At 42.4% G+C, this 13,802-nt stretch overlaps 1 protein-coding gene across 2 annotated transcripts in view; it reads right to left on the minus strand.

The window, feature by feature from the left end:
• THSD4 (thrombospondin type 1 domain containing 4) overlaps positions 1 to 13,802 on the minus strand; it is a 566,477-nt gene that overhangs the window by 191,973 nt on the left and 360,702 nt on the right. The window contains exon 1 of one of the 2 annotated variants that reach the window (XM_060005675.1): positions 4,628 to 4,937. The exons of the other annotated variant lie outside the window; for it this stretch is intronic. Coding sequence (XP_059861658.1) covers positions 4,628 to 4,699 — 72 coding nt within the window. The 5' untranslated portion in view covers positions 4,700 to 4,937. Of the gene's footprint in view, positions 1 to 4,627; positions 4,938 to 13,802 lie in introns of those variants that run through there. 2 annotated transcript variants of the gene reach the window in all.

Here is a 13,802-nt window from a genome sequence, read left to right on the forward strand (position 1 = left end):
CCTCTCACTGCTGGGGCCTCTCCCGTTGCGGAGCACAGGCTCCGGACGCGCAGGCTCAGCGGCCACGGCTCACGGGCCCAGCCGCTCCACGGCATGTGGGATCCTCCCGGACCGGGGCACGAACCCGTGTCCCCTGCATCGGCAGGCGGGCTCTCAACCACTGCGCCACCAGGGAAGCCCTATTATCACATTTTAAAAATCTTTTTTTTTAAATTGAGGTATAGTTGATTTACAATATTATATAAATTTCAGGTGTACAACACAGTAATTCACAATTTTTTAAGATTATACCCCATTTATAGTTATAGGCTACATTCCCTGTGCTCTACAATATATCCCTATAGCTTATTTATTTTGGCATAGTAGTTGGAACCTCTTAATTCTATGCCTCTATCTTGCCCCTCTCCGTTCTTTCTCCCCACTGGTAACCACTAGTCTGTCCTCCATATCTGTGAGTCTGTTGGTTGGTGGTAATCCTTCCAACCACCCTTAAAATAGCTACTGTTGTTATCCTCATTGTAAAATGAGAAAACAGGGGTTTTAAGTAGGTGTTAACTGAATGAATGCGCCACGTAAAGAACATCATTTTAGCCCTCAAGGAATCACTTCATTGAGCTGAACTTGTGTCAAGCCTATTAAGTCATAAACACTTCACCTTGACACCTGCTATGAGCAATTGTTGAGGATGTTATCTATTATATCACATATTTTATTACTAAGTGATTTATTATTACATCAAGCATTTTATTATTATTTTTTAACTGATAAGACATGCTCACTGTACACAATTCAAAAGGTACCAAAGGTATATAGTAAATTATAAGTCTCACCGGCTCTCCTTCCCCAGCCCCTCTATTTTTCCCCTCATTTTCTCATATATCCTTCCAGAGAGAGGATGGACAAATATGTTAACACATTTCACAAAAATCGTAGCATTTTATACACGTTGTTCTTTTCTTACCTAACTACATATCCTGGTGGTCATTTCGTATCAGTGCGCGTAGAGCGACCCCATTCTTTCTGAACACCTTGGTGATGATTGTCAACCAAGGACAGAACAACCCAGTATGGGGTCGGTGCACGGGTTTGAAAACAAACAGAGAAGGGCTATCCCTTCTTTCATTTTCTGGCTGCAGGAGCATTAAACTAAGAGGTTTAATGCTAGGTCCACTCTAGGTCCCTAGAATGCCCTTGCCCTTGTCACAACAGGACAGCATTGGTGTCCACTTGCACAGGCTGTGTGCATCCCCTGAAAGAATGTAAAGGACTGAGAGTCAGGCTGGACTTTGGGTGCATCTGTCCCCCACTGACGGGCATTTAGGTTGTTGTAACAGCTACACAGTGGAAAATGGTTTGCAGGGCATTTTGCACATTCAGAGTAGATCTATTTGATAAAGTATTAGAAATGGAAAAGCTGCGTCAAAGAGATACTTCTTATTTTTAATTAAATAAGTTGAGATATTATTCACATGCCATCAAATTTGCTCTTTTAAAAGGTACGATTCAGTACAATCACAAGATTGTGCAACCGTTACCACTAACTCGGAAACATTTTCATCACCACAGAAGATAGCCCGTACCTGTTAGCAGCTGAGATATTTATTTTTAATTTTGATACGTTTTGCCAAATTGCTTCATCAAAATTAAAATAAACGTCTTTTTGGCTCACTTCTAGGAATCTGTCTCACCACAGTGTACCAACTATACAGGTTTCCAGTTGCCTCTGCCACCCCCTCTGCACATATAACTGTATCGCATTGGTCTTATCTGAGAAGGTAAGTCCAAGTTCAGGAAATGTACATACACATCCCCACACACCATTCTCTTGCATCCTGCAAAGAAACTGGATCCTGGCACGCTTCCCACACTGAAAAATGCACCCAAGGTCCAGCCTGATTCACGCTCCTTTACATTCTTTCAAGGGATGCACACAGTCTGTACAAGTGAACACCAATGCTGTCCTATTGTGACAACGGCAAAAGCATTCGAGGGGCCTCAGCGTTCTTAGTTTAATGCTCCTGCAACCAGAAAACGAAAGAGGGAACAGTCGTTCTCTGTGTTTGTTCTCCAACCCATGCACCGACCCCATACTGGGTTGTTCTGTCCGTGGTTGACAGTCACCAACGCAACAGTGCCAGCAACAGGACGCTAAATAAGACTTGCTTTGAATCTCACCCCTTCTTCCCACCACCTGTCAGCCCCTGGTTATCTGGAAGGACCTCACACCCTAGAAAACCGAGTCTGTGAGCTCCTGGTCAGAGTTTGCTGCTTGGCGTCCATCCACACTGAGAACACAGCCAGCCAAACACCACGAGGTGTATGACACTCTCTTCCCCTTCCTTCTTTTTCCTCATGTGTTTTCATAAACATCTAAAGGGAAGGTAATTAAAACCTGCAAGAAAACCGGCTGGCCGAGAAAATGAAAATCTGGGTGACACCACATGTTTACGGGTGCGTTTTGTAAGTAACCTGGTTATAAAAAAAGAGGCTCTTATAAAGAAATGCCACATTCTCCAAAGCTCCATATAAACGACATTCTTTTTAAGGAGGGAAGGGGAGCAGTTCATACTCATGTTGTTCCTCATCGTTTCATTTCCAACAAGGGGAAAGGAATCTTAATTGTACAGTTTTCTAGGAGCAGAGTAGTTATGGAGCCAAGGCTTTGCAGCGGCGCGCACACACACACACACACACACACACACACACAGAAGGAAGGTAAACTAGAAAGAAAAGAGGAAAAGGCACAGGAGGGTCTTTATTTAGCATAGCAGGGTAGAACAAAGGAAGAGACAGCAGGCATTCATCACCTCTGATTGGCTTTTCTGAGTATTAAGCACGCGCGCGCGCGCACACACACACACACACGCACGCGCACACACACACACACACACACACACACACACACACACACTTTAATTCAAAAGACAGAAGTTCTGCCTTCCTCTCCTGAGTGCTAAGTGCCGCCTGAACAGTCAAGATTTGGATGAGCCCGTGTAATCCCCTTGAAGTTTTCATCTGCTGTGCTGACTGTAAAGTGAAACAGAGCCACTGGCCTCACCGCATGTGACACAAGGCTTGAAGCACACGCATTGCAGAGTGGCCTTCCCTGGGAGCCAGCTGTGTGCAGGTAACTGGAGCCTGCCCTTGGCCCCGCTGTTAATAAGAGTAATTGGCACGCCACTGAGGGGCTGTTGGAGCGCTGTGATTTGCTCTGTATGGGGGTCTCCCCAGACCATATGCGTATGCAGCGGTGATAGAAATATTTTCCATATGAGCTCTCCTCTCACATGCTTAAGTGCTCCAGGCTGAGTCAGGCCGGCCCATTTGTCATTTACTCCACTAAAAAATCAACAGGGAAGTTGCGAACTTCAACTGCAACTAGAGGGTAAGGGTCTGCTTTCTGCCTCCGCATCACTAACCCATTCAGTTCCTCCAGCTCCCATTCAAGACCCCGCCTCCCCCCACCCAACAGGCCCAGAAAATATCTGCAGAGCAGAAGACATGGGTAACTAATAGGCTAAAAGCCTAGAACAAATGACCCATTGCTGCACGCCTCTGTACCATGTCTGCTTTGAACAGAGTAAAGAGCCTGCTGCAACCATAGCTTGCCTTGCAGCCCGGATTTGGGAGCAGCTCACTCCCACTCCTCTTAGAAAAGGGAAAGTCATTACAGGAGGCTTTCAGAGCCTGCTCCATCCCCACAATGCTAACAAAAGGCAGATCTGTGAAGTGGCCCAGTGGCCTTTCTAGGAGATACACTTTTCACTTGGCTTTTCAAAGAGGAAGATAGATTCAGGCAAAAGGCTGTCCTTTCATTACTCAGCCATCAGTCTCCAAGACTTTTCATCAGAATAAGGAGTAAAAGCAGTGGACGAGGTAAATTTGTTGCAGGCTTATTTGCAGGTGAGGGTGGATACACCTACATGCTTCCCTCTCCAGCCCATATGATCATCCCTTCCAATCGCTGTGTCAAAGACTGGCTCCTACAGGCATTTATGATGTTCAAAATATCCAGCAAACATATGAGCTAAACCAATAAGAATAAATCATCCTCATGGGTCTTAAACATGCCTCCCTTCTATGGTAGATCAGTAGAGCTGGGACACTCTGAGCCCTGTTATGTATCACTACCCTTCTTCAAACCTATGATACAAAGTTAAACACAGTTTTTTTCCCAAGCACATCAAAGCAAAAAAGGAGGAAAATGTAATGCAAAAGCAGCAAAGAAAAGCAATTCCTCTAGTATGCACCCTCTAGCATGCATATGCAATACTGGAGAAAAATTCGCAACAGGTAATAGTCTCTACTGGAATCTGACATGTACATTTTTTTTTTTTTTGCAACAGCAGAACTAGAAACGTACATGCTCCAGGCATCTGTCACCAAGACCATGCCAATGCCCTGGTGTGGCAGCTGTACCAGAAGAAGATTTTAGAAATTACAGGATTTTTCAAGAAGAAAAGAAGTCTTCCTGTAAGAAAAGGCAAGGCAAGCCTAAAAAAGCAAAATCAAGCATGACTCTTTACACACCATAAAAACCCCTTCCTTGATCCCTCTTGGTAGATAGAAGAGGAAATATAATGCTGACGAAAATACAACTTCTGACAAGATATTTTATTTGGCTTACCTCTCCCCCAGGTCTTGCTAACACTGCTGTTTGAACGTGGAGCAATGTTAATATCAGGTAGCTGACAAACATTATTACCCAACGTTAGAACTACCCTAGAGGAGAAGTCCGTCTGCCAAGTGCTAACAGCTAGCAGATGCACTTGTGTCTCGGGATTCCAGCCCTGGAGTTCCGCTAGGCACCGCGCTGCTTCCCTCGGCTCTCCCTCACTGTACTACCCGGAGCTCCGAGCTCAGCCTCTGCTCGGAAGAAAACTGGTAAGCTGATCTCTTCATGTAATAACTTCTCCCAGCTGGGGGAGGGGACAGGAGCCAGCTGGGAGCTGGGGGGCTGCCTTTAACCGAAAGCAGAAAGGGGAGGGACAGAAATGATCAATGTGGAGTTCCGCATCTGGTCTCATTCATGAAAAGGGCTCCAAGGTAAGCACTCCACAGGCAGGCAGACGGCCCCTGCTTCATCAGCTGAGGCAGGCAGGAGGCAGTGAACTGAAGCAGGATAAGCCCTAGGCTGGGAGCTGGAACAACTGGGGCCTTCCTAGTCCAGGATCTGCTACTGACAAGCTGTGTGTGCCTGGATAAGTTGCTAACCCTCTCTGCTCCTCGGCTGGTTTTCTCAGTGGTACAGTCAAGGGTTGGGTCGATGACCTCCGAGTTCCCTTTTAGTTCTGATTTGATGGCAGCAGAAATCTAGGCAGTCACAGGCTGTGCTATCAAGGGCAGCCTCGAAGAGGAAAGAAGTCCCACTATGCGTTTGACTGCTATGTGTTTACGTGCCGATCACCAGGACATGAATAGATGGGAACTGAGGAAGCCACTATAACCCCCTCCTGCCGCCTCACTGGGTCTCTGTGTCTAACCAAGAGCTTGAGGAATTATTGCAGACGATATAAAAATAAATGGTAAGGTGGGAACAAGTGAAACCCAGGTATTAGATGACACTGGCAGAGTGCATGAAAGCAGGATGGTTTTAGAGCCATACCTCTGGGCAGAATCACATTGACCATCAAAGTGGGGCTTATGGACAGAGGGAGCACAGGAGCAGGCTGGGGAGCAGGTCATGCTAAAGCTTACAGTGAGCCTCAGCCGTTCCACAAGTCAAATGGGGAAAGGCCATCTGCTGGGTTTTGATGATTATCAGTGAGGTCACCTAGGCACAAAACTCGGCATAGTTCCGGATACACAGTAAGTGCTAAAGACATCGGCTTTCTCTTTGATCTGAATAAGTATTGGCACTCAGTGCCAGAAAGTAAATTAATAAACACTTGAAAAACCTCAGGTAGTGGGCACCTTCTTGCATTAATGAGGAAACTTTAAACGAAACTGCAGTTTGTAGCCACTTCGGAACGTTTATTATCACCAGTCATGTGACAATTTACTAGTGGGGAGTTTTCTTGGCGGTTGGGTGAAGGGACTTTCAATCCCTTTTTCCAGGGCTGTAAGAGACAGAAGGTAATGGTGAAGATAATATCTCGTTAGAGAAAGGAAGGAATGAACTTCTTCTCTTCCCCTTCCTCCTCTGCTTTCTCTTTCTTATTCATTACTATTATTGCTTAGCATGGGGTCTGTTACGCTAGGTGACTGAAGGGGCACTGTCATCTACTCAATAACCTCACCAGAAACGCAGGAATTGTCTAAGAAAACCAAACTTCTTGAAAGACCAGGGGTCTTGTCTAGTCCGGGGGTTGGGGAGCTTTCTGTAAAGGGCCAGATAATAAGTATTTGCAGCTTTGCAGATCACATGCGTTCTGTGGCAGCAACTCAGCTCTGCTGGGGTAGCACAAGAGCAACCGAAGGCAATACATACAGGAAGGGGTGGGCTGTGTTCCGGGACAACTTTATTTACAGAAACGGGTAGCGGGCCAGATTTGGCCAGAGTTTGCCAATGCCTGGTCCACACGCTTCCCCATCGTCCTTCAACCCACTGCAATCTGATTTTTAACACCTTTTCTCCACTGTAAGGGCTCTGGAAATAACACCAATGGCCTCCATGGCACAGACTGCAAAGGATAATTCTTCAGAGCTTATCTTATTTGGCTTCTTTGCAGCATTAACCATGGCCTTCTATTTTTTTTTTTTTTAATATTGTGGTAAAATACACACAGCATAAAATGTTACCACTTTAACCATTTTTAAGTGTATAATTCAGAGGCATTTTAGTATATTCACAATGTTGTACCACCATCACCACTATCCGTTTCCAGAACTTTTTCATCATCCCAAACAGAAACTCTGTATTCAGTAAATAATAACTCCTCAATTCTCCCTCCTCCCGACTCCGGGTAACCTTTATTCACCTTTCTGTCTTTATGAATTGGACTGCTCTCGGCTGCTCAACTAAGTGGAATCATATATTTGTCCTTTCGTAGCTGACATTTTACTTAGCATGATATTTTCAAGTTTCATCCGTGTTGTAGGATGCATCACAACTTCATTCCTTTTTAAGGTTGAATAATATTCCACTGTATAGATCAGGGGTCCCCAACCCCCAGTTAGGAACCGGGCCGCCCAGCAGGAGATGAGCAGCGGGCTAGCGAGCGAAGCTTAATCTGCCGCTCCCCATCGCTCCCCATTGCACCAGGGAAGCCCCTGGGTGTTATCTTGAGTTCTCGTACTTCCTTACCAAACCATCACCAGATCTGATTGAGTTTCCTTCTAGAGCTCTCTCCAATCTGTCCATTGCCCCAGATTCCTGATGCCTCTGCCCCCATTTGGGCCTCCACTATCCCTTCCTGACTTTTTGTAGCAAGACCTTGTAAGCTCCCTACTCTAGTCTTTCCCCTTCCAAACTTCTTCCCCACTGCAACCACTGGGATTCTTCTAAAATGCGAATCTATTCATGTCACTCCCCGATTCTTTTTTTTTAAACTTTTATTTTGAAATAATTTTATATTTATAGAACGTTTGCAAAGATAGCACAGAGTATCATGGTATATCTTCACCCAGCTCCTTCTAATGTTAACATCTTAAATGGCTATGGTACCTTTACGGAAGGTAAAGGTACCATAAGACATTCACACTGGTACAATGATATTAACTAAAATAAAGACTTCAGTCATATTTCCCCAGTTTTCCCCCAAAGTCCTTTGAACGTTCCAGGAGCCCATCCCAGGATTCCACATCTCTTTGGTCTTTTCTGGTATGTGACAGATTCTCAGTCTTTGTTTTTTATGACCTTGACACTTTTGAAGAATATTGATTAGCTTTTTTGTAGAATGTCCCTCAATTTGGGTTTATCTGATGTTTTCTCATAATTAGACCTGGTTATGGGTTTTGAGGAAGTATACCACAGAGGTGAAGTGCCCTCCTCATCTCATTTGTCAGGGGCACCCTATATCAACATGCCTAGTGATGTTGACCTTGATCACTTGGTTGAGGTGGTGTCTGCCAGGTTTGTCCACTGTAAAGTTACTATTTTTCCTTTTCCATACCTTATTCATTAGAAGTGAGTGAGCAAGTCCAGTGGAATTAAGCTCCACTTCCTGGAGAGGGAGTATCAAAGAATATTTGGACATATGTTAAAACCATCACAATAATTAATACATATTTTGGGGGAAATACTTTGAGGCTACGCAAGTATTCTGTTTCTCAAAGTTTCATCCACTAATTTGAATATTCATAGGTAGATCTTGCCTGCAGCAGTTATTACTGTAGTCCTCTAAATGGCTATTTTCTGTTTCCCATCTACATCTATTAATCAGAATTCATCCGTATGGAAGACTGCTCCCTCCTGCCCCATTTATTTATTAATTCAATCATCTATTAATTCTTCCCTGCTTCTGAAAACCTTTTGATTACTCTCCATTATGGATGAAGTCCAAACTCCTTAATATGACACTGGCGAGGCTGTTTATAATCTGGTCTCTTCCTGCCCTTCCAGCTTCCTCATCCTCTTTTCTGTTCACACACACTCCACCGTCCAGATGTCTTGAGCCACAAGAAATTATCCCTAAATGCCATGTGTCCTTGTGCCCCGTGCCTTCCTTCATGACAGTCTCTCTAGAATATCATTCCCTCATCCTCAGTGGGTTAGTACCTGTTGCCCTCTGCCTCTGAAAATCCAGCTCACATAAGCACCGAATACTGGAAACCACCTACAAGCCCATCGATAAGGACTAAATGAAAAATAGGATACTCGGCAGCAGGAAAGAGATTGAGCTTGCGTCCCATATAATGAAACATCTTCAAGATTTACTCAGTGAAAAAAAGTAGGATGCACAACTGTGTAATTATTATCCTATTATTTGTGAATATGTGTTTATAATTGCTGGTAGACATAATAACTATCTGCAGAAGAACACACCTGAGGCTGCCCACAGTGCCCGCTTCTAGGGAGGGGAACTCAGTAGCTTCAGGGCAGAAATGGGGTTGAAACTTATGACTATGTAGCCACTTAGTCACGTGTGGTTATTGAGCCCTTGAAATGTGGCTTTTCCAAATTGTGATGTGTTATAAATGTAAACTATACTTTGTCCAGTGGGAAGACCTGGTATGAAAAAAGAATGTAAGATATCTCACTAATATGTTTTTTTGCTGATTAGATGTTGGAATGATAATTTCATATATGTTGGTTTAAATAAAGTATGGTATTACACAACTTGTTTTGTTTTGCTTTTTAAAATGCAGCTACTAGAAAAATTTTAAATCACGTATTTCTATGGGGCAGCACTTCTATATCCCTTTCATATTAACTGAATTGTCAAACATGCGAGTATATTGCTATTCCAAAAGTAAATAAAAATGAGGTAATAATAACAGTTAATAATAGAAATAAATAAATACATACACAAACCCCCTCCATCAATGATTCACTTAAATGTCACCCTTCCTGGGTGTTATGCCTTGACGGCCTCCTAACCAAGCTGAGGGCAGTGCCCTGGGCCTTTGTCCCCAGGCATCCTCTGATTTCCTCCAGTGCAATATTTATTGTAATTGTTAGCTAATGTATCTGCCTTCATCAGTAGAGAGTGAGGCCTTGATGACAGGAGATGTATCTTTCTGTGTTCCCATGGCTCCACACGTTGCCTCATTCAGTGTGCATTGAATTAGGGAATGAATGCAAGAAAGTGTCCTATAGGAAACTCTCGTCTGCTTGTGATGGGAGGAGAGGTCTTCTAATGGCACATTTTAGATACTACGAAGTAAAAAATGAAAAGGAGAAATTTCCAGAAACTGAATCCCTCCAGGAAATGGAGACAATTTCCAACCTAACTTTTGTGTGACCTAGATAGAGAAAATATAAGTGAGTGGGAGAAATATGAGTAACAAAAAACAGGGAAAACATGCAAATAGCACCTTTAAGGCCATTTTATTTCCTGCAAAGAATGTCCATCCCTTTATGAAGGAAGAAGTAAGATGCCACTTTCTCCACAGAGGTATATACTATACGGCTAAACAGGTCAAACTACTTTGATTTCCTTAAATATGCTTACATTGTATGGACTAGGTGGAAACAAAATCTTTGTCAAGAAGTTGGCTATTGGTCCGGGAGCAGATGTTAGTAATTAACTCTCCCTTTGTGTGGACCATGGAGCCATTAAATAGCCAAGGAAGTGGGAATGCGGAAAGCAAAGGGGAGTTCTCAGCTCTATTCCCCTTAAACATAAGGAAAATCATGAGAAGCTCCCCAGCAAAGGGAGTCACAGGTCCTTCACTTTCTCTAGTTTCTGCTTATGAGGGGCCAAAGCTCGACTCTTGTAACCAGTAGGGCACCTGTGCTATTCGGCGGCTGAGTGCCTTGCAGGGTCCCTGAAAGGAGGGCTATGCTTCTTGGCTCACCTTTGAATTTGAGGCAGGAGCAGGGCCAGAGACACGGTCAGGGAGATGCTCACACAAAGTACAGGGGGTAGGCTCATCCTAAGTCTGAGAGGACACCAGGGAATGAATGCAGACATCAAGACCCTTCTCATGTTGACCACATTCTTTATTTCAATTATTTACCCTAAGGCAGAGGTTCTCAAATTGTGGTCCCTGGACCAGCAGCATCACCATCATCAGAAAACTTGCTAGAGATGTAAATACTTGGGCCCCACTCCAGACCTACTGACTCAGAGACTCTGGGGGTGGGGCTCAAGGATTTGTGTTGCTCTACTCAACAGTCCGCTGTCTGGTAACCTTAATTCAAATTGTATAACTTGAAAGTATTATTTTATTAAAAACATATTTTCTTAGAAAATGTGACTGTCAGATACTAAAACATAGCATAAAGCTATAATAATGAAAACAGTGGCAAATACTACCAGTGTAAGAATAGACATTATTTACATAACTAAACATGGAAAAGGATTTAGGGTGCAAGCAATGAATCACTACAGAGCTGCAAGGAAAGGATGGAAAAGTGTTAGGAAAATGGCTATTTGGGAAGTAAATAGTTATTTCCATAAATTATACCATATGCTAAAAATAAACTGCAGGTCGACTGAAGATTTTAATGCAAACAACAGAAGTTTGAAAGCAGTAAAAAAAAAAAAAGGTCAATATTTCTGTATTCTTGGAGTGGGGGAGGACTTTTAAGCATAGTTCTAACAAAGGCAGGAATCATAGAAGAAAGATTTACATGTACTTTTAAGATTTTGTAAATCAAAAATGTACATATCATTAACATAATTTAAAGTCAAATACACAGTAGAAAATGTATTTCACTAGTAAATAACTTAAAATATCAGTACTTATCATGTGCTGGGACTTGGAGAGACAGGGATCAGCAAAAGCAGACTCAATTCCTATCTTTGTGGAGCTTGCTGTCTGGTGCAGGAGGCCAACATTAATGAAACCCAATAAGTAAATTAAAAATTGCAACGTGAAAAGGGCTGCAAAGAAAAGATATGTGGTGATATAAGAGGCTTGTCCTCATTAGGGAGATTGGCTTGTGACAGGAGCAACAATGGCTTTCACAAGGACCTGAGAGGAAGCAGGTGTGGATGCAGAGAGAGTGGGCGAGTGGGAGCACAGCATCAGATTAGGCTGAAGACAAAGGGAGGAGCCACAATAAAGAGTTCCATCCTTTTTTTAATAAGAATCTGTTTTAAAAGCAGAGGCAGCAGTTACATGACTAGAATTGCATTTTGCAAAGGTTACTCTGTTTATAGAGAAAGGGCTGAAGAGAGGCAACAGTGGAGGCTGGGAGACCAGTGAGAAGATTCTGGCTGGAGTCCAGCTGAAAGGGATAAGAGCTTAAACCAGGATGGTGAAAAGAAGTGACCAATTTCAAAGGTAATTTACAACATCTATAAAGGAAAAGGGTTTGTGTCCATAATATATTTTTAAAAACCCATAAATCAGATAATGTCTATTTTAATAGGGAAAGGCCAAAAGCAATGTCCAATAGCAAAGTTGCTAAATAAAGTAAGGTATATCCAAAAAGTGAAATCCCATCCAATCATTTAAAGTAACTATGTCATATATTTATTGATATGGGTACATTTTGATATTATATTGTTTGAAGACAAAAGTAGGCCACTTAAATGGAAGAAGAGTCTTCTCAACAAATAGTGCTGGGATAACTAGATGTCCACAGGCAGAAGATTGAAGCTGGACCTCTACCACACACCACACACAAAAATTAACCCAAGATGGATTACAGTCTATGACAGGCAGAATAATAGTCCCTCAAAGATGTCCATGTTCTAATCTTCAGAATCTTCGAATACGTTGCATTACATGGCAGAGGGTAATTAAGATAACAAATGGAATTAAGGTGGCTAATCAGATTACTTTAAAATAGGAATAGTATCTTGACTATCCAGGTGGGCCCAGTGTAATCATAAAGTTCCTTAAATGTGGAAAAGTGAGGCAGAAGAGGAAATCAAGAGTACAGTTGTCCTTCCCTCGGTATCCTGGGAGGACTGGTTCCAGAACCCCGTGGATACCGAAATCTGTGGATGCACAAGTCCCTCATATAAAATGGCATAGTATTTGCATATAACCTATGCACATCCTCCTGTATACTTTAAATCATCTCTAGATTACTTATAACACCTAATACAATGTAAATGCTATGTAAATAGTTACTGGCATGTGGCAAATTCCAGTTTTGCTTTTTTGGAACTTTCTGGAATTTTTTTCCCCAAATATTTTCTATCTTCAGTTGGTTGAATTCACAGATGCAGAACCAATGAATACTGAGGGCTGACTGTAATTTGGTGTGAGAAGAACTCAACTTGCCATTGCTGGCTTTGAAGATAAAAGGGAGCCATGAGCCAATGAATGTGGACAGTCTCTAGACGGTGGAAAAGGGAACAAAATAGGAATTCTTCTCTAGCACCTCCACAAGGAATGCAGCCTGCTAACACCTTGATTTTAGCCTAGTGAGACCCATTTCAGACTTCTGACCTCCAGAACTGTATAAAAATCAATTTGCGTTATTTTGAGCTCCTGTTTATGTTAGTTTACAGCAGCCATAGACACTAATATATAGATCTAAGTGTAAGAGCTAAAACTGTAAAACTCCTAGAAGAAACATAGGAGCAACTTCATGACCTTGGGTTAGGTGACAGTTTCTTAGATAAGACACCAAAAACACAAGTGACAAAGGAGGAAATAAGTGAGACTTCATTGAAATTGAAGACTTTTGTGCTGCTCATGATAAACACAAACCACAGGTTGGGTGAAAATATTTACAAATCGTATATCTGATACGGGACTTATATCCAGAATATATAAAATATTCCTAAACTTAATAACAAAAAAAACACAACCCAATTATAAAGTAGGCAAAGGACTTGAACAGACATTTTCCCCCCCAAAATATACAAATGCCCAATAAGCACATGAAAAGATGGTCAACATCATTAGTCATCAGGGAAATGCAAATCAAAACTACAATAAGACACCACTTCTTACCAGCTAATCAGAAATACAGGTAATAACAAATGTCGGTGAGGATGTGGAAAAATCAAAACCCTCACACACTACTGGAGGTAAATGTAAAATGGTGCAGCTGCTTTGGAAAACAATCTGGCAGCTGCACTATAAAGTTAAATGTAGAATTACCACATGATCCAGCAATTCCAATCCTAGTTATACACCTAAGAGAAGTGAAAACATATGTCCACACAATGTTTTCATTGGATCGATGCTCACAGCAGCATTATTCATAATAGCCAAAGTGTGGAAACAACTCAAATGTTTATCACCTGATGAATGAATAAAAATACCCAAACAATATCATAGTATTTGGC

This window comes from Delphinus delphis, chromosome 2, assembly GCF_949987515.2.
Source record: "Delphinus delphis chromosome 2, mDelDel1.2, whole genome shotgun sequence".
Taxonomy (NCBI): domain Eukaryota; kingdom Metazoa; phylum Chordata; class Mammalia; order Artiodactyla; family Delphinidae; genus Delphinus; species Delphinus delphis.